Here is a 22,291-nt window from a genome sequence, read left to right as displayed (position 1 = left end):
ACTTTTTTGCAAGATCTTCTCTCGATTTGAGGCTTTTCGCTACCTCACATTGACGTGCCGTCTTTTTCTGAAGCCATGCCACTTTCTTGTGAAACACAGATATCTTTGGAGTCAGTTCCTGCAATCGTGTTACATGCAAAGCATGTCCCTTGAACCTATGAATATGTAAAAGATATAACTGTAAGAAACATTAATTTAAGTGGTACACCTGAAAGTTGCAACAAAGGAATAATGTAACACCTAGTGACCAATATATTAGTTGACTACTAAAATAGACTAAGGTGTATTACCAAAATATTTTAATGCATCAGTAACCTGCTATGTAAAATATTTTTAACTAATGTAATTACAATAAGTAAAACTTACTTTACTTCCAATACTTCACAGGATGTACACCCAAAACATTTGCATCCATAGCAACAGACTCCACAGGCAGAATCGTTTGAGGCTCCAAAGTAAAATATGGGCCTAAAACAAATGTATTATTTTTTTTGTTCTGTACCTATTCTGAAGAGCACATGCAGCTAAACACAAACTGCACTACTTTTAGCAAAAACAATTCGTTTTATAACTTTTATAGGCTCAAATCATGATTATGACTGAACTCTTTATGACATCATCTAGAAAAAAAATTCTTGGGGTTAACGTTTCAACAACATTGGAGTCATTAGAGATGATCAGGGCCAGTGGGATAAAAATGGAGCAAAGATTAACTAGGGGAAACTTTTTTACCCAGAGAAAACCCACCACCTCACAGGAACATCTACCCAGTTCCTACTTGGTATTACTGTAGAGTAGCAGCTTCTGGGTAACAATGGCAAATGAAAACTTAAGTTTGGTTTGGTTAGGTATGCCACATTAATAACACATATAAAGTATGCTACAAATTAATGTAGCTGACATAACCTACCTAAACTTTCGTTTGGGCAGTGCCCTAATTCAAGTAGGCAGTTGTGTACTTGAGACCTTGAGTACTTCACTTTCCCTTGACGAATCCGGATGGGTTCAATGATTGGTCGAGGGCAAATGGAATGGGGATGAATACCAACAAAACGAAGGTGGTCAGATTACCAAGGAGAAGAAATGCTGTTAAGAAAATATATAGTTGGAAGGGGCAAGAGATGCAGGAGGTAGGGGAATACAAGTACCTGGGAGTAACCCTACAGAGTTACCTAGACTGGGGAAAGCAGGTACGGTGGGTGGTGAAGAAGGGGCGAAGGGTGAGACGCATAGGCCATCTATGATGATGAAGGAGCTGGGGTGGGACACACTACACAGAAGGAGGAAAGTAGAGAGATTGGTGAAGTTTTTTATGGCGTCAGGGGCGAGGGGGAATGGGGGACACTGCGAGACAGGATGAACAAAGTGTTGAATAGAGGGAGGAGGGGTCATGGGTGGAATATAGAGAGAGACTGGTGAAGAATGGAAAGATAAAGTGAAGTTTTCCTGGTGAGAACGAGGCGGGAGTGGAATGGGACTGGATGTGAGAAGAGGAAAGGACTTGAGAGAGTGATGAAGTCGTTGGGGGGACTCCTTGCCACGGGCCGAAGCCCAATCGCAAGTGTATTAATCAATTAATCAATCAGTCAATGTTTGGCCACTTCTCATGGTATTAGCCAGTCGATCAGGTTATTTACATTGTAATCTTTTAACAAATAAATTATAAAGGAAAATCAATGATTAACCAAAAATTATTAATGTTTGCCACTTCATTGCTCTTAAACAAATATACGTCAATTTACTTTATGATTCTACCTTTGGTATGTGAATTTATTGTTGAAACTTCCTTTAAAACATGTTTAGATTAATTATGTTTTTATTCGCTTATTTATACCAGTTAAATACAAACGAAGAAAGATTTTAAATTTTTTAAATTTCTGGAGTATTATATATAAATAAACTACAAACCATTTTCAAAATAATGATGATCTCTAACTAAGGGGGATTCGGACATAACCTTAGTTATCGTTTGCCTTTTTCTCCCAGAAGCCACTACTCTGCACAATTACCTTGACCATTCAACCACCATAGCTCCAATGTTATATGGCTGCCATGCTCCAGTTTTAAGGATTATGATGTAAACATGCAGCTATGATGAATCTTGAAACTATAGTATTCATAAATTACCATGCAGCAGTGTATATAATTCGGTGAAACGTTTTATCATACAGGTGGTCCTTTAAAAGAGGCACATACTTTGCCAGTTACAATTTTCCGCTCTATGTGAATATCATTAGGCATGAGTAAATGGGCCATCTAAGTTATTAAGAGGCAGCATGAACATCCTATTGTGCTGTGCCACCTGAAGTTAGAAGGTTTCTAATTTCACACATACCACTGCCATTAACCTCATTGAACCATGTCGCTTGAGAATTTTCCTTGCACGGAGATTCATGGAATCCTGAAATCAAAGCAAGCACATCTAAGCATGTATCTTAAATCACTACACCAATCAAACTTCCAATTAACAAGTACAATTACACATCTGTACCTTATACATTGAAGAACAACAATAAACAGCACATTCCTGGCAAGACCTTGTTTGGGACTGCAAACGTAATTAACTTGTTTGATCCGATGTCATTCTGCAGTCGTTACTGAAATGGACATCACACACCCGTTTATTGTGCAAGAGACGGCTTCGCACTGAAACCAGTCAGTGCAGTTAATTCTTGCGAGCCAAACTTCAGTCAAACTATCATCGGAGACAGGTATCCTGTGTTTCGTTCCAGTCACTGAACCACATCCCGGCACACAAAAAAAAAAAAAAAAAAAAAAGCAATTCGAGACATTGTTTGGTTCTAAAAAGAACTGATTATAAGTTCGTTCCCATGAACTAATCTCGAAGAAAACTATTAATCGCGTTAACCATCTCTGTAAAACACTGGTGACTGGTGATTAAGTATCAGAACGCAACAAAATACTCGTTAACCTCACACCATACAAGATTTAATATTTGTTTACATATTTTTCCAGCTTTTTGGCGCGATTTACAATGCTTGTGCTGCCCCTTACGGCGGGGTGACGAAACAAAGCGAGTTCCCGAGGTCGCCTGTAGAGTCTCCCGGGCCTGGCTGAGACGCTCTCGAGCGGCGCTGTTTGCACGCGCGCGCGGTCTGTGGTCGCGGGACGGAACCAGGCGGCCATGACCTCGGCGAGGAAAAACAAGCGAGCGCTGCGGCGTCATCTCCCCGTGTAGGGGAGGGAGGGGGAACCTCTTCTCCACGCCCCGCTCATTACCCTCTGCGGCGGCTGCAGGTGCACGCGCGGCTAACCCCAAGAGGAAATTCCCCCGGGGTATTTCCCACGCCTGCGCTGCATCCTGCTTCTAATTATAACGTTTTGCGCACCCTCGCGGGCAAGCATTCAAGATGGAAAGTATTTATTTTCTTCCTTTCAAATCATGGTGAAGTATGGAATGGAATGCGCGCGAAACAGGCTGAAAGTCCAATGCGCGCGTGCGTTTCGCGGACCCGCGTGTGGCGGATTGTACCTGTATATATTCATTTCCGTGAACCTTGGGGGACGGACCTAGCGTATTGGTGGGCCAAGTGAAACTTTATGATAGTGAAAATAGCCTATAATGCAATTTGTCAACTTTATAAGTCATGAAAAGACATAATCGCAACTTTAAAAATATTTATATTTTATTAGCCAAGAATATTGTGTTGGAACAGACATGGCGTCAAAGATATTTAACATTTTATCAGTTTTCTAAACATAACGAACTCTGCGCTGTCTTTTTATTTTATTGAATTAAAGGCTGCAATCTAAAGATACATTAAAATTATATATACATGTATATATTTACATATATTATATAACTTCTAACGCGTGTATAAAAAGGCTGTGACAGCACCGATGACTGAACCGGGATCACTTTGGATTCAGGCGAGTGTCTTGACCAAATCTTTTTAGTTTTTATTTCTTTTATATAAAAAATCTTTGGCTGATTTGTGATTTTTAAATCACAAACGAAACAACCATTCCCCAGCTTTATGACTTATTATTGAAATTTTTGACAGTTTTATTGACTTTGACGTGTTTGTGACCAATTTTGATACTTACAAATTTACACATACGCCTTACCCGGGACTCTAACCCAGAACCCTTCGCACCGCAAGCCGGTGGGCGTCCGACTGCGCTACGGAGGTCGGCGAGTATTCCGAGTGTTGTGGCTTGGGAGAGATCCGAGGTATGCTGAGACTTAGCCGGTAGGCAAATATGTCAGTCGCCACTCAACCACCGCGGCCTGATGTCTCTGTAAACAAAACTTTAGTCCTAAATTTAAAAAAACTTGTGCATGTACACATGTTAGAAGTTAAAAAAAATAATAATGTGTCTATTGAACTGCAACTTTTACTTTGAAACGTACTCAAAATACAGCGACTCATTCATAATGTTATAGAGAGCCAACGAAATGTTAAATATTTTTGACGCCATGTTTGTTCCAAAAAAAAAAAATTCCTGGCTAGTAAATTATAAGTATTTTTAAAGTTCCTATTATATTTTTTTATGACTATTAAAGTTTATAAAGTGTATTCCAGGATAGTTTCACTCTAATAAATTTGATAAGTATATCTCCCGATGTTCACGAGAGTGAATATATATATGTGTGCATGTTGTCGAACGTGGATCCGCCATCTAGATGACTTAGGCTCGTGGCGCTAGCATAAATGCGCATGCGCACTGGACTTTCAGCCTGTTGACTTTCCGCTTTGAGATACCCGCTCATTTAATTGCATTTACGTTGCATGATCTTATTTCACCCTCAACGCTCCTAAAGAAGTACAACTTCAATAACAAAGCTGGGTGTACATTTGAAAAAAAAAATAACAGTGACAATAACAGTAGGTTGTGTTCACAAGATTTGACCGCCATGTTTTTTTAACCCACTGATTCACAACAGCGCACAGAACGGTGTTGTGCATGGGGGAGAGATTGCGCGCATAGGAGGGAAATGAGTATATTGTATTTCTTTTACGGACGCATGGCACAACAGCCAATGAGAGAAGAGTCTGATGCCATTTTGGTAGGACTGGAAAACGGTTTATATTTATCAATCGAATTGTGGCAAGAAATTGTCGGTTATTATAATGCTTAGATGTAATTCCTACTATAAATATCAATTAATTGATTTAATTTAAAAATTAAAAAAAAAGTTTAGTGGTTAGAATGGCTAATAAAGATTTTACATAATTCAAATTAATTTGAATGTTGGAAAACTTTGTTTACAAATTAGCGGTCAGATTTCACGGTATAAACAATTACTATTGTTAATATAGTGTTACGATTTAGCGCGGGTTCGTAAAGAATAGCCCAATAAAATATTTTATTACTAAACAGTTTTATTTATTGCCACTACTTATGTCACTTACAATTAATCTTTTAAAATGGCAAATAATCAATTGCACTTAAAAATAATGTTGCTTCCCTAGCCACTCGTTTTTACAATCCACACACCTCGCTGGGCCGCACCTCTGGCGCAACTCTCGCCGCATCACCCTTCGTGGATCTCCGCCGCGGGACTCGGTTGCCACACTCCGCCGCCACCGACGCACTTGCCTTCACCGAGGATCCACTCGACGCCTTGCTCGGAACTTCGCTCGGAACTCCACCGCGGGAAAACTCTTGACTTACTCACTCACTCCCTGCCCTGGAACCTTCGTCCAAGGAATTCGCCACTCTGCCGCACCCGCATCACTATCGCTCCCGCCTGAGCTCTCTCTACTCACTCTCAGACTCCTGCTGAGGCCGACGTCCTCTTTTTATATATCAGCCGCTATTTCTGGAACTCACGAGCGCGGCCGGGGCCAGTCGCGTCATTCCGTACCGACACGACGGCAGAAATCTCTCGAAACACGAGTGGCGGCTCGCGTAACTCCGCAGCTGTCAGGTTTCAGTTACGTGTCAAAGGCAGGGCGCCGCGCGGGGAGTGGTGGGAAGGAGGGGGAAAAGCGACAATCCTTGTTATCTTTCAGGCACGCGCGGCGCATATCATGTTGCGGCAGTCGCCAGCCAACTCTGCACCTGCACGTGTCTCGGCCTTGCTTACGTTCGTAACATTGCCCCCTCCTTAAACCTGTTCGTCCCGAACAGGTAACACTGCGCTGTTGTGAGACATGCGGCGAAGCCATTCTACGCAGTGGGCAGGTGTACTGGATATGGCCCACTTCCTGACAGATGTAACATCGCGGCTATCCTCCAACTCTTCGGATCTGTAGGCCAGCTTTGCGGTGACTATTGGTCTCGCTCTTCAGGCAACCCCGCTGAACACATTCCCATTCCGGGCACCTCCCTTGAGAATACCCTTGTCGGCACGCAGAAACAGAACACCGCAGGCGACTTCCCATTCCTTTAACCAGTGAGTTACCACCCTCCTTAATCCCGCTGTCACATCGATGTCCTTCCTCCTTCGGTTTCTTCACACGATTCGGTCAGTCATTTTAAACGTGTCCTCTTTCTCGACACGTGTGACATCGTGGGCGACCTCTTCTCCGTCGGACCTGTAGACTCTTCTCTTGTTCGATCGTTGTCTCACAGCGTTGTACTTCTCCCTTGGGCTTCCTACCACGATTCGGACACTCGCGCCGGATGTGTCCTAGTTCTTTGCAGACGAAGCACCGCTGTCTTCCCCTTGTTTTCTGAAACTGAGATCCATTTAACAACTTCTTCAGTGTTCCAAGTATAATCTCATCGTTATTATCTGAGCGGCTAATCGCTTGGTGGTAAGGTTCTATCATGGCCTGTCTCGCTCTGATACACATGTTTCTTGAGGCAATGCAGGCAGCTTCGATTTCCAGGGCGTGAACAAGAGCATCGCGAATGTTTTTGTGGCGGGCCAAATGAAGAGTTTGCTGAACCTCCACATCTCTGAGCCAGTCTATAAAAGCACTAGTGGCTAGCTGCTGGCGGAACTCTGTTGGTGCTTCTGGGTAGACGAGGTGCACGAGTCGCTCGATGTCGGCTTCGAACTCTTGGAGGGTTTCCGAAGATCACTGTTGATGTGTCTTCAGGGCTGTTCTGTACACCTCGCCCATGTGTCGGTCGCCATACCTCATCTCAAGGGCCTCTACTAATACTCCATATTCTTTCTGGTCTGTAACTGGTATGGTCTGCAGCAGCTCTAGTGGAGATCCTCGCAGGGCCAAGACGAGTGCCGTAGCCTTTTCTTCATCGTCCCACCCATTTACTTCAGCAGCTGCCTCAAACTGTCGCATGTAGACAGCCCATGACGATTGGCCATCAAAGGTGGGTGGCATGAATTTTGAGTGACAGGTTGCGCCTTCCACCTTCACATCTCCAGAATAACTGCTTCGTTTTGTAGCACATGTTGCATCCTTGAGCATCCGACGCCATTCTTCGGTTACCACTGATATTCGCTGTTCTGTGGTGTGCTAGAGTTGGGACAGCTGTTGTGCTACTAGTTCTTCATGTTCTGCCACATGTTGCTCCAAACACTGTACTTTGCCTTCCAACTGGTTGCTGGTTTCATCGATCTTATTATCATTTCTTCCTGGTTTTTCTTGATGTACTATATCTCTTCATCCATAGCATTCTTCGTATCCTCCTTGCAGTTATCAATTATATTCTTCATTTCTTCCTGGCTACTCTTCATCTCGTCCAGCCTATTTTCCATTTTATCCTGGCTATTCTTCATTTATTCCCTGTTACTCTTCATTTCATTCTTCATTTCTTCCTGGCCACTCTTCAGTTCAGCCAAGAATGCCAGGACATTCTTAAGCTCATCGGCAGCCATCTTTCTTGTCCACATATACTACAAGCCTAACACTAGTGTCCTATGACGACACTAATTTCCTCTACAAGCTAACCAAGACCCCTACTAAACACTAACACTAATATCCAAACTACTACACTCAAAACTAACTACAGTTCCTAACACTTGTTGCAATCTCGAAAATCTAATTAAATTTTAATCCACTATAAACTAATCCTCAATTCTTTAAATTAGGGCTATCCCACTTCTGACACCAAAAATGTTACGATTTAGCACGGGTTCGTAAAGGATAGCCCAATTAAAGATTTTATCACTAAACAGTTTTATTTATTGCCACTACTTATGTCACTTACAATTAATCTTTTAAAATGGCAAATAATCAATTGCACTTAAAAATAATGTTGCTTCCCTAGCCACTCGTTTTTAAAATCCACACACCTCGATGGACCGCACCTCTGGCGCAACTCTCGCCGCAGCACCCCTCGTGAATCTCCGCCGCGGGACTCGGTCGCCACACTCCGCCGCCGCCGACGCACTTGCCTTCGCCGAGGATCCACTCGACGCCTTGCTCGCAACTTCGCTCGGAACTCCACCGCAGAAAACTCCCGACTTCACTCACTCACTCACTCCCTGCCCTGGAACCTTCGTCCAAGGACTTCGCCACTCTGCCGCACCCGCGGCACTATCGCCCCGGAAACTCCGCCGCTGGAAAGCTCCCGCCTGAACTCTCTCTACTCACTCTCAGACTTCTGCTGAGGCCGACGTTCTCTTTTTATAAATCAGCCGCTATTTCTGGAACTCACGAGCGTGGCCGGGGCCAGTCACGTCATTCCGCGCCGACACGACGGCAGAAATCTCTCGAAACATGTGTCGGCATCTCGCGTAACTCCGCAGCTGTCAGGTTTCAGTTACGTGTCAAAGGCAGGGCGCCGCGCGGGGAGTGGTGGGAAGGAGGGGGGAAAGCGACAATCCTTGTTATCTTTCAGGCGCGCGCGGCGCATATCATGTTGCGGCAGCCGCCAGACAACTCTGCACCTGCACGTGTCTCGGCCTTGCTCACGTTCGTAACAATAGTTATTTACTAACACTACCAACATATGTCGGATGCATCGCGGAATTTGTTTGGCTGAAATGAACAGTAAGGTTGAAATTGTGAACCGATTTCGCACAAGTCGTGCGCTAGGCCTGCGGTGCATTCGCTTGTGTATTTTAATTGCGAACCCAGCTTAACCTCACTGTGTAGTTAATGAAGTTGTTGTTGTGTGTTGCAGTTCGGGACTTCATGATGGACGAGGAGATGGCCGCCGAGCTGGAGTACCAGGAGAGACTGCGCCGCGGCGCGCCCGAAGTGGCCCAGCCCGCGGCGTCCGGCCCGCAGCCCCAGGCGGCGTCGGCGTCCTTCGCCTCCAGCGGGTCGTTCAGCGGCGCCGGCGCCGGCGCCGGCTCGCCAGGTGCTGCTTGCCACCTAGCGTCACAGCGCAACCACAAAGATGAACACACAATCGCAAAGAAAAACGGTCCAGAATCAAGCACAAAGCACAAAGAATTCCGCGGAAGGAGTTAGTCGGGTAAAAAAATATATGTATATCACGGCGCAGATAAACACAGTGTGCTGACATCGATGAGACAGTTGTAACAAGAACAGGAAACACAGACAAGCAACCACCTTTGGCAACACAGCGACATACAGACGAACCCAAAGATGATGCTGAACAGGTATTCTGGACAACGCAACGAAGACTGCACAGACGAACACGGTAGGCTTCGGAAGACCAAAAAAAAGTGACGTCTCGGGAACTGACTTCTGTTTCCGTCATAAGGCTTGTTTTTCTTTGTGTTTGTGTGTTTATCATTCTTGTCCATTCTTGTGGTTTCTCTACGGTACACAGTGAAATCCAGCAATGGCGCATGCCCATAAATATGTTTAAAGCCGTTCTTTTTCAAGTCATTCTTCTTGCATGTATCATTCAAAGAACGAAGGCAGAGGAGGCGGGTTCGAATCACGGCCCTACCTCCCAATGGCTGCCCGAAGTCACTCCCGCCGAATCATGGCATGATTACTTACAATAAACCATGAAAACATGGCCAGTTCTATCCCCAACGTCCCTTCTCCAATGACCTCACTGTCGTCGACAGGTAAAGCCCAAGCGAAAAAAAATTAAGCGAGTCTTTTAGCACTCATCCGAAATGTGTAACATCTAATCTAGGTAACGAGCAAATTCACGTGTTCTCATGTTGCAAATACACTTACAATACGAACTTTGGACTCGAAATTTAACGTGGAAATATTTTAAATAATGTCGAGCAGTGATAAATATTCACAAATTTTGTTTTAAGCTACATTTTTTGGCGTGAATCACATGTAGTTTCCGCCTGATTCTGACATAGTTTTTTGATACTTGTATCGCGTGCCAATTTTTAATCACAGGCAATTTAGGGTAAAGGACTGTAGGTGTCGGAAATTATTCGGACTTTTAATCATGATTCGCAGATGGTCATTAATGCTATATTGGATGTCATTTTAATTTGGTTGCTAAATAAGTTTACTGATATTTTTTTAAGCAGAAAATGATGGTACTTTTTATATGAAGTCATGTATGTTTGTTGGAGCTAGAAAATATATGCGTATTTCAACATTTGGCCAACTCACAATAAATAAGTGTATTTATTTTGCCATTTACATGTGTGCTGCTTTATTAATCAATTGTGCTCAACTCATTTGCATTACCTTTTGTTTTTAATACCATGTTCTTTTTCTGGGCTCGAATAAAGACTCAAAATTTCAGTAAACTCTTTGTTATGAGAAGATTTTCCGCATGGTAACTAGGGTTGATGCTTTTACTTTTACGGCTTTTGAATAAATGTTGAATGTGGCGGTCGTTTTGGGCCTTTCAGTCTGTAGTTGTTTTAATTTGAAACCGCACGCGCCACACAACTATAATGTACGGGTTTTCTTCAGTTAGGTGCTGTGTGTGGGCCTGCGAGTTGACCACTGGCCAACGGCCACCGACCAGCTACCACCGACCATCCATCCTTGAATGTACTAGAATGTTCTCGAAAGTACTAGAATAAACCATCCACTGAACACTCACTATTGACCATCGACCACCAAGCACCCGTCATTGAATGTACTAACTTGAGTGAGAATGTACAAGAATGTTCTCAAGTGTACTATAATGAAATGGACTGGATTAAACCCCATATATATACCAAAAAGAAAACCAGCAAAGCGGAGTGTCTTTAGCTAGTAAATAATAAACAAAAAGGTGGCAGTGTGGTCAAAGACACTAGTTTTTTCCACGCCTTAGCTTTGACCTGTCATTGAGCAGGTCTTTTTCACTTCATAGATATTTTATACTAAATATTAAACTAAGTGTCTATTCGGTTCTTAACATCATTCGTGGGAAATGTTACATAAACCTTACTTGTACAATACAGAGAGACACTAACATGCTCTAGGAATAGACATCATTAATGAAAATGTTAAACACCAGATTTTGCTTCAGATGTGCTTGAATGCTTCTACGATCCTGCCTTCAACTCCTAGCAGGAGGGGAGCATGATATTTTATAAATCAGGAACCGTAATTGGAGGAGGAGGGGAGTATGGTTGTAGTTTCCAACCAATAGGAGTTTTGGGAATGTTTTGGGAAGGAAAGTTCTGTGCCGAATGGGGCATCTTATGTTGGTTTTACTCTCATGGTGTTAGGGTATTCTCATATTCCCCTTTCTATCGTGTTTCTTTGCAAGTCTACGATATCAAAATTTAAGTTATGTTGGTGTTGTGTTAGGTGAGCCACATTTCATTTAGCGGAAAATCGATATTTGTTTATTCGCGACAATACCGCATATAGAATGTAATTCACGCCGTAATGCAGGACAAGTCAGTTGGTCAACAGCTAGACCTCACTCACCGGCAAGTGCGTGCACAAAGGACGCTGTAACACGGAGAAGGAGGATTAAGACGAATCTTCTCACCCTAAACGGCATCACCGAGTCTCTTACTCCATGGCACTTTCCATTGATGACGCCTAGCTCTTCGATTAAATCTCTGTCCCAACCAGGACTACGACAATATATTTACGGAACTAATCCCCTGACGATATCTGTATACGAAAAGTACAAAAATAACTGTGGACATCAAAGTTTATAATCCATTTCCAGCAGGTTCCCAGAATGGAGGTGGTTTCGGAATGAGTTCGGATGGCGGCAGCGGGAACGTCGGATCGTACCCAGGCTACTACGGGGTGCCTGCGTCGTACCAGTTCCCCAGCTTCAACCAGCAGAGGCCGCAGTACATGCCCTACGACTTCTACGCGCTGTTCCAGCAGTTCTTCCGCCAGCTGCAGCTGATGGCCCAGCAACAAGCCTACGCTGCCAAGTGAGTGGCGTGCAGCGGGCCACAACCGTCTGCAATGCATGTCTTGTAGCCACAGTCCATATATTGTCGAGTCTTGATGTTGTTTTTCACATACGCTATCGCTGGTTACTCTGTATGCCACGCGAAACCTCAATAACGGACAAAAAAAGTTGAATATTTAAAAAATAGGACGGAACACAAGCTTAAATCCGCCCATGTCAAAAATACCATGGAATGAATAAGTCAAAAAACTATAACATCTCAGACGGACACAGTGAGCTAACAAACAACGAAACAGTAGCAACAAAAACAGTAAATAAAGACAAAAAACCACCTTGGATAAAACAGCGACAAACAGAGTAACCCAACGATAATACATATACAGATAATCTGGACAATACGACAACACAGAGACGCACAGGCGATGCGACTAAACAAATATTCTGGACACCACAACGACGACAGCACAGACGAACACAGTGGGCTTCCTAAGACAACAGTTGTGACGTTTCAGAAACTTAAGGTCTGTTCCCGTTCTCAGAACCACAGACTGTTTAGAATCACTTCTGGGTTCATATAATTGTCGCTGAGTTGTACAAGGTATTTTTTTGTTTTTATTTACTGTCTTTGTTGCTACTGCCTCGTCATTGTTAGACTACTGTGTCCAATTGTGCTGTTATACTTTTCTGACTAATTCCTTTCATGTAATTTTTCTGTGCGGTGTATGTTTTTAATTTTTTGCCGTCAGCTAATTTAAGCTTGTTTTATGAGTGTTTGAATGTTCATATGTTTTTGTTTATTGATCTTCTTTGTCGGTTATTGAGGTTTCTTATGACGTAAAGTGTAACCAGTAATGGCCTATGTCTAAAAAAAACATCTTGAATCAATCTTACCCATTGCAAGAACAATTCAAAGAACCTAGATATTGTTGTATGCATATGTAAAATCGGTCATGGATACACTAGCCTTTTCCCGTGCTGTAGGCAGCTACGGAATTTTGAGCAACGAATCAATTGTTTTATTGTACGTTAAAAATTTAAATATATTGTTTTACAAGCCCTTATAATTTAGTGTTACAGAAAATTTTTATCAAAAACCGTTTTCAAAAGTACCTATTCTGTGCTTTTAATCAAAGAAATTGACACATGTATAGGTACGTGAAAGGTTTCTTAAATCATATTCATTTGTAGCATAGACCACAAAACTGTTATTTTCAATAACACACAATGCACGCTATTAGTGCAAAGGGTAGGCTGATTGCTAATTTCAGATAAATATTAAAAACAATTTCATAACTGTGAAAAGAAAAAAAAAATACAAGGGAGCGATATTTCACAGATATGTTTTAATTATGAATATTTGCACAAAGAGGGCTATAAGATAATAATAATTGGAATATAGCTGGCAAAAAAATTGGAAAATAAAATAAACATAAATTGCAATGTTAATATATTGAAACATTCAAATGAATTGACTTCAAGCCAAAATCATGTGATAAAATGACCCAAAATGGCGGTTCTAGGGTTGTAGTGGCACGGAACAACTCGGGTAACAGACTCGATCGCGCGACTGTTTGCAGCTACTACACGCCCAGCATAGAGTCCAACACGGTGGACTTCGACGCAGCGCACGGCTCTGACGTGAGCGGCGGCGGCGGCTACGGGCAGCCCGCCTTCTTCGGCTTCCCGTACGGCGGCGGCGCCGGCTCCGCCCCCAGCCGCTTCGGCGCCGGGGGCGGCGGCTCGGGGTACGGCGGCTTCAGCGGCGGCGCAGGGGGCGTCTCCTCGTCAGCCTCGCAGCCGGGCAGCGACGTGGCGGGCGCCGCGGCTGTCGCCAGTCTGTCTCCGCAAGGTGCGTCACGCTGCCAAGGGCGCGATTCCAACACTTCCTGGTCAAGTAGCGAACAAGCACCTCCTTGTTGGGACACAACCGTAACCTCACTCGCGGCCCGTATTCCAGAGCGTGTCCAAACCGAATCCCAGTAAGGAAACAAATCGACAACAGTTTTAATAAACGGTGCCCTGCGCGAGGCTATAAACTTGTTTCAACGCAATTTAGCGGACATTTGCAACCATCTAAACAAATGTTACTGCAAAAATACTAAAGCTAGCAATAACATCGCACAAAAATAGAACCAATCACTTTTATAATTTTCTCAAGTAATTATTAAGTTGCGATTATTTCTTTTTATGATCATTAAAAGTACAAAATGTATTCCAGTATAGTTACGGTATCATTTGGCACACTAAAAAGGTTGATATGTCCCTCGATGATCACAAAAATGACTATATAAGAGTTAATGGTGCCAGACGCGGGTCTGCCATCTTGACGAAATCAACGAAAAAGTGAGCTCTGCGCATGTGCGGAATTTGGGCAACAGATCGGCAACGGATAGGACACCAAAACCCTTTCCCTGAAAATAAGGGACTGGCCGTGTTCTATCGTGCACTAGGAATTCGGTTAGGGTACAGGTGTTGCATATTCAACACCTAAACTCTTGTTTTTCTGTCTTGGAATATCGGCGTAAGATATCCGAAAAAAAATATGTCATTCCCACCAACAAACAGAAGGCAAAGAGGTTCTTCCCGTAACCCGAAATGAAATTCTGTCTACTCTCCTGATCTTGATCGCAGGCTGTTGTGGCCATTTCTACTTATCGGCTTTTAAATTTCAGCGTGTCATGTCGCAGTAATATCCAAGGTTGATGGAAAACTGAAGGCCTGGTGTTCTGGTGTTGCATTATTCCAAATAATTGCAAGAACTGACCATCTGCTCAGCAAAATACTTATTTGGCAGACCATCACTGAATCATGGACAATCGCAGCTCGGATATTAAAGACGCTACTTTAAGAAAAAAAGCCAGAAGACCAGGCTTTCTGTTGTTCATCGGCCTTGAAAATAGCCGCAACATTGCAAGATGAAACGACGGACGGGGTTTCAACCTGAATGCCAAGCAGTGGTTGTAGCCGGTCTGGTGCTTGAATCAAGCATATTTGGTGACAGTTACCGGGGTTTTCGACTGCACCGATTTGTTGGACATGAATGCACCAGATGTTTTCTGACGTGACACTCGTGTGCTGTTGGCAGGAGGGTACGGCTACGCTGACGTGTTAGACAGGAATGCACCAGATGTTTGTTGACGCGACACTCGTATGCTGTTGGCAGGAGGGTACGGCTACGCTGACGTGTTAGACAGGAATGCACCAGATGTTTGTTGACGTGATACTCGTGTGCTGTTGGCAGGAGGGTACGGCTACGCTGACGTGTTAGACAGGAATGCACCAGATGTTTGTTGACGCGACACTCGTGTGCTGTTGGCAGGAGGGTACGGCTACGCTGATGTGTTAGACAGAAATGCACCAGATGTTTGTTGACGCGACACTCGTGTGCTGTTGGCAGGAGGGTACGGCTACGCTGACGTGTTAGACAGGAATGCACCAGATGTTTGTTGACGCGACACTCGTGTGCTTTTGGCAGGAGGGTACGGCTACACTGACGTGTTAGACAGGAATGCACCAGATGTTTGTTGACGCGACACTCGTGTTCTGTTGGCAGGAGGGTACAGCTACGCTGATTTGTTAGACATGAATGCACCAGATGTTTATTGACGCGACACTCGTGTGCTTTTGGCAGGAGGGTACGGCTACGCTGACGTGTTAGACAGGAATGCACCAGATGTTTGTTGACGCGACACTCGTGTTCTGTTGGCAGAAGGGTACAGCTACGCTGATTTGTTAGACATGAATGCACCAGATGTTTGTTGACGCGACACTCGTGTGCTGTTGGCAGGAGGGTACGGCTACGCTGACGTGTTAGACAGGAATGCACCAGATGTTTGTTGACGCGACACTCGTGTTCTGTTGGCAGAAGGGTACAGCTACGCTGATTTGTTAGACATGAATGCACCAGATGTTTGTTGACGCGACACTCGTGTGCTGTTGGCAGGAGGGTACGGCTACGCTGACGTGTTAGACAGGAATGCACCAGATGTTTGTTGACGCGACACTCGTGTTCTGTTGGCAGAAGGGTACAGCTACGCTGATTTGTTAGACATGAATGCACCAGATGTTTGTTGACGCGACACTCGTGTGCTGTTGGCAGGAGGGTACGGCTACGCTGACGTGTTAGACAGGAATGCACCAGATGTTTGTTGACGCGACACTCGTGTTCTGTTGGCAGAAGGGTACAGCTACGCTGATTTGTTAGACATGAATGCACCAGATGTTTGTTGACGCGACACTCGTGTGCTGTTGGCAGGAGGGTACGGCTACGCTGACGTGTTAGACAGGAATGCACCAGATGTTTGTTGACGCGACACTCGTGTTCTGTTGGCAGAAGGGTACAGCTACGCTGATTTGTTAGACATGAATGCACCAGATGTTTGTTGACGCAACACTCGTGTGCTGTTGGCAGGAGGGTACGGCTACGCTGACGTGTTCCCGGACCTGTCCAGTCGCTTCGGCGCGGTGGGTGGCGAGTTCCCCAAGCCCAGTGGCGGCTCGTACGGCGTCTTCACGTCCTCCTCCAGCGGCTCCAGCGACATCGACGGCAAGAAGACCAACTTCAAGTCAGCCACCACGGGCATCAACGACAACGGCAAAGTCACCGTCTACACCAAGCACGACCCTTGAGCCACTGTCTCTATCTACGGCCACGATCACACAATCCTATTTAATTCTAACATCTTCCAACTGACCACGGTCATATAGACGGGTCTGGCATCTTACCTTCATTCTTCCCCCGCGAACTAACGGCGCTGTAAAATGGAAATTCCGTATAAAATTTGGCATATTTTTTAAAACTCGGTTTGGATTTACTTTGGTTACAGTTTAGGATTTTCAATTTATTTGGGAGCTTTGTAGGGGGTTAAATGTATAGCAATAACTTGTAGCTTTGCCGCAATTGTAAGTTAAAATTTGGAGTGCTGAGAATGCGAATCCCAAACAAACTGGAATCTCGCATCAGAAAGCATGTTTTAATTGTTAATTACATAGTTAAGTCGAGTACTTTCTTTTGCTATACATTTGAATCTTCAAGCAAGTGTCACTCTTTCAAATGTGATGTTTGAGATCCAGTAATTCTTTTATAATGTAAGTAAGATTTCAACGCTTATTTTCCTGGTATTGCAGCTTGCCATTTTTTTCTTTTAACCAAGTCCTTGGGCACGTGGAAAAAACCGAAAATTCTGACGGTTTTGAGCTGCAGCCTTATTTACAACCAGGCGCAATACAAGTGCGAGGCATTCTCTCACCACTTCAACTTTATTCAAAATTGCAGAAAAGTTTTAAGGCGTTGGTACATATTAGGCACTTACCAAGCACCCAAACGAATGAAAAAATTCAAATTGTAATATTGTAAAATATTTCAAAAATTTAGATGGAATAAGGAATAATATCATATTATATACTAAATGTTCTTTTATTAGCACAATGTTAATAACGGGCTGAACTACTGCTAGCGCCGTTAGCAGACGAGACACACCACGGCAAAGGATAGCAAGTTGCCAGACCTATCTGTATGACCGTGCACCTAACACTATCAGTTCAGTTTTCCTTCCACTAGGTGTTTGCTATTAGTTTTTAAACTAACACACTCCAGTAGTGCTCGCGGTTTTTCTTGGTTGCATAGACAGTGTATTTGTTTCTCACGTCGAAGCTCACCGACAGTGTTGAAATAAAATATTGGGTTGGTGGTATTTTTCTGGTTGCGGTACACATGCATTGAAATATGAATCACAAACATCATACTAAAAACACACTTTTGATATTCCTACAGTCATAAAGTTGTTTTTTGTATCAACAAATACATAAATATATTTTTTTATTCAAGCATTATGTATTTTCAAAACTGGTGAGGCAATGTCTATTGATTTGTGTTGTAACCAAATTCTGTAGTAAAAACAACATTCCATCAATTCGTATAGAAGTATCTTTTTTATTTGTACGTGGCTAATTTTGGCTGTAGAATCTCTCATTTTCGAAATGAGAACTGGGTTTCAGTACGAAGTTATAAACATGATATACTAGCAAAGGATTTACAAAATAAATATGTTCAACTGTTGTAACAATTATGTATGTAGAATTATTTGAGATTTTTATGTATCTGATTTAATCGAATTTTGAAGAGAATTGTGAAGATATTTTTGTTAAATAAAGAAAACTGTTTGAATCTGTCTATAAATTTTATTAGTAGCTTATGTTAAAATGTTATAATTACAATTAAAATACTTGATTTTATTAAAACATATATGAGTAAACGTTTCATGATTCTTCAATTTAGAGAAAAACCTTTTGTGTAATTTCCAGGGCTCCCCTTCCCCTCACCACAAGGAATTCCTAAAAATCTATCTTTCCCGCCAACAAATGGAAAGAATTTGAAAGCAAACAGTGGGCAAAGTAAATCTACGCCCCCCCCCCCCCCTCCTGCTCCACGAAATACAATTCTGCGTACGAACTTGGTCATTTCTCACGTTAGTTGATGTCAGTTAAATGGACTTTCTCCATAAAGTCGTAACACTCTTTCCAAATGATTTCAGGTAGGGGGATAAAAGTCCCAGGACAGACTCTCTTCAACTCTCTTTACACAATGGAAATTTTGTTAACATATGGTGATACATGTATGGCCATGTGAATCTGCGCACGTTCCCTTCCCCTCCACCCTGTTGGGCCAATTAGAGACGTCTGTTCAAATTAATGCTGAAAGTTACATTGCATGGTAACACTACACGAAGACAGATTGCATTATTGTAGACAGAGAGTCAACTTGGATTTTTAATTTTTTTTCTATAATTTTTATTTTTGAGCAATTGATCCAAATGTTTTGCCTGTCAAGGCCTAAATTACATATTTACAGACTTTTAAACCTTATTACATTCTGGCCTTTACCAACACGCTCCAGTCTGTAATCACGATAATTATTTTACATTGCTGAATACAATAAAAATAATACTAGATATAATAACTACCCGTCTACGAATGTTGACTTAAACAAGTGGTCAAATCTAAGTATTATGCCACGTGGAGCCAAAAATTGCTTACGTAAGCTGAATTGCAGCTGTGGTCAAATATTCAAAAATCTAAGATGGTGGGGCTTAGTCTTTCCTGAGAAGTGAGGCACCAAACTTCCTCAGATGAAGCTGGTAAAATGGAAAACACGAAAAAAGAAAGGTGGACAAAGTCTGAAATTAAACATTTTAACATAAAAAAATAAAAACTCAGAATAGTACCTAATCAGTCATTTATTGCAATAAGCCTAGATAAACAGTGATTTTATTCGTAACCACACATGGTGAGGATGTGTTTTCATTACAAACATAATTGTTTAGAGTTTAATAGTTATCAATGGCACAACATACCACATTTATGATGTTTTTTGCAGATACTTTTTGGGTATAATTAGTGATTTTTACGGTCGCGCCGGGTGTCGAAGACAAGAAGAATTGGCTCAGCATCATTGTAAGTTCAGTTATGTGCATCCTAGTCAAAAGGAAAAATTGAAAAACCAAACTACATCAATAAAAAGCATTTCATATAGTCAGCTCAACGCCCTTGAAGTGCTGCACACTTTAAAGCATGAAACTCTCCAAAAAAAATTATATACAAATTTGTATACAGATAACAGAAACATATCAATACATATTAAATACATGTTAAAAAAATTATTTATGTATCCATAAGTACAAATAAACACTTGGTTTTTATTCGGAAATCAACACAGTAAGGGATTTTATTTTAATGATGCAAATAAGGGGCGCTGCTTTTAATAAGCCAAACTATCGTACTGGTCGTTAATATATCTTTAACATTTATTTTGAACAAATAATAAAATAGTGAGTTACCTTTATGTTCAAAATTTAATTTGTCCCAACAATATCAAATAAATCGTTATGTTATTATTGTGCTTATATGTAGTCCATACCTAAAAAACAAAACAAAAAGTGAGATAGTCTTGCAGTACCAGCCGGTGATGTGTATGTAACATTTCACCTCTGTGCTGAGCAAATTTTTGTTTTCTCATGTTGCAAATACATTTATAACACGAAACTCTAACCCAAACACAAAATTTGACGTAGACTTCATTTTAAATAGTGCTGGGCGTGATAAATATACGCAAAATGTGTTTTCAAGTACATTTCTGGACGCGAATCACACGTAGTTTCCGCACCCGCCGCTAGAACTCGCTGCCGGAATCGTAAATAAAGCTTTGCCACCATCACGCGCAGAGAGCAGCAAGTTTGCTGCCTCGACTGTCGAATCATTCGATTAGCACACAGACATTTTTAACTATTTTGAAACGGCTTCGATAAAAGCGAAAAAAGACTTGAAAAAGTACTAAATACTGGCTTTGGACACGATTTTCTACAAATAATTTTTATAAATACTGTCCGTTTGTTAAAGTTTACTAACACGTTAATACGAAAAGTTTGTTAAAGTTCACTAACACGTTAATACGAAAAGTTTTCCTTTGCCATTGTGAGCTTTCATTCGCGCCGTTCACCATAGATAGCAGCACCATCTACAGCAAGTAATATAAAATTATTAAGGAAAATGCCAATAAAAACAGTTTCAGTTTTTAGACGCTTACAGACAAATAGGCATCCAATTTACACCAATATGAAACAAAATATTTAGAAAAAATTGGTTGTCTCTAAAGTTGGTTTACGGGCGATAGTTTAACGTGACAACGTCATAACAAAACATTAATGAAATGATTGCATACTTTTATGAATAAAATTGAATAATTTTTATTGAATTATCACTATTTTGTATGGATACAAAGGAGTTAAATGAATTCTACAGTTTAATTGATGAATTTACTTTTATTTGCACTCATTAATTCAAATATGTTTATTACTTTAACGAACAGATTATTTTAACTATAACGTTTAAACATGTTGCCTATTTAACGTCTTCCAATCTGTGTTATTCTGTTAAGGATAGGACGATGATAGGAAAAGTAGGAAACGAATGGGAGTGTTTCTAGTTTAATGTGCCTCGAAAATGTCAAATCGATGGTTGTTCCAATCGAGTGGAAGAGAGATAGATGCGGCGCAAGCGTACAATGAGCGTAACGGGACAAAGCGTAACGGGAAAATGTGCGTAACGGGACAATGAGTCATCCTTTTTCGTGCGTGCAGCCGGCGTTCATCGATTTATTAGACGTTGTCACGTCAAAAATATTATAAAAATTTCACAAAATAACCTCAATCCACACAAGCCCTAGAATTAAAAATATTTGTTCAACGTAAATAAATGTCTGACATGTCAGCCGGTCGTATTTGTTACCGAAAAAGTATTTTGAATGGCATAACTTAAATCAAACCATTGCACCTATTCCACTGAGACTGGGTGGGTGAACGTTTCGGTAAATATGACTAATTAAGTAAACGACAGCAAGTTAATTCAAAGACTCATTCCCAAAGAAAAATTTAATGTCGTACGATTCTCCGTACTTCCTGTTACACATTTCCGTCACAGGTCCAAAGAAATTGTTGTTCAACAAAATAATTATTTAAAATTTTTTTCCAATGTATTTTTATAGCACCATTTAGCAGTAAAATTACAGCTATATGAACAGGAAAGTGCTAAGTATTTTGGCAAAACATGCATTTTTTATGTTCTACAGAAAATCATTAGAATATGTATAATGCAGAAAATGCATCATAGCGAAAATTATTTTAGGAAATGCTTTTAGTAAAAATTATTTTTGGTGACTATATTGTACAAGAAAAGATCTGAAAATAACATATAAAATATTTTGATTTCTTAATATCTTGACAGTTTTAATTTTAAAAAGATGTACAATCGTACATCATCACTGGGATTGATGACCAAATTTGAATGTTATTTTCCATGGTTACATTTGATTGATTGTGATCGTATAGTTTTCACAGCTTGAATTGTTTAGAATCAAATACATTAATGCATTATTCATAGAATAGACATAAAGCTCTAAATTTATTTTTGGGCAGGAAGAGTGTGGTTAGCATATGGAACCTTGGTTTCTATCCCAGGGTATATTTCTTTCTACTACCTGCCAGCCAGGACCGTTCTACAGTGACACGGAAGCGGAGACGGACCAGCATGGGTTAGTTCGGCAGTGCCCAGTTCTTGCGTTTACATTGCTCCGCGCGACCAATATGAGAAGACTTTTTGGCTGCGGTGGTAGCCATGATTGTTTACGTTTTTAAACACG

At 41.7% G+C, this 22,291-nt stretch overlaps 1 protein-coding gene across 3 annotated transcripts in view; it reads left to right on the top strand.

The window, feature by feature from the left end:
- LOC134529217 (keratin, type I cytoskeletal 9-like) overlaps positions 1–18,357 on the top strand; it is a 37,972-nt gene extending 19,615 nt beyond the window's left edge. The window contains exons 2-5 of one of the 3 annotated variants that reach the window (XM_063363088.1): positions 9,010–9,189; positions 11,905–12,118; positions 13,677–13,948; positions 16,511–18,357. In XM_063363088.1, coding sequence (XP_063219158.1) covers positions 9,010–9,189; positions 11,905–12,118; positions 13,677–13,948; positions 16,511–16,728 — 884 coding nt within the window. In that variant the 3' untranslated portion in view covers positions 16,729–18,357. Of the gene's footprint in view, positions 1–9,009; positions 9,190–11,901; positions 12,119–13,676; positions 13,949–15,184; positions 15,253–16,510 lie in introns of those variants that run through there. The other 2 variants (XM_063363087.1, XM_063363089.1) reach the window with 2 other exon arrangements.
- The last annotated feature ends 3,934 nt before the right edge of the window (positions 18,358–22,291 follow it).

The sequence above is a fragment of the Bacillus rossius genome, chromosome 2 (genome assembly GCF_032445375.1).
Source record: "Bacillus rossius redtenbacheri isolate Brsri chromosome 2, Brsri_v3, whole genome shotgun sequence".
NCBI classification, from domain to species: Eukaryota; Metazoa; Arthropoda; class Insecta; order Phasmatodea; family Bacillidae; genus Bacillus; species Bacillus rossius.
Note: the sequence above shows the minus strand (reverse complement) of the source record. Positions and strands in the feature narration are given on the sequence as shown.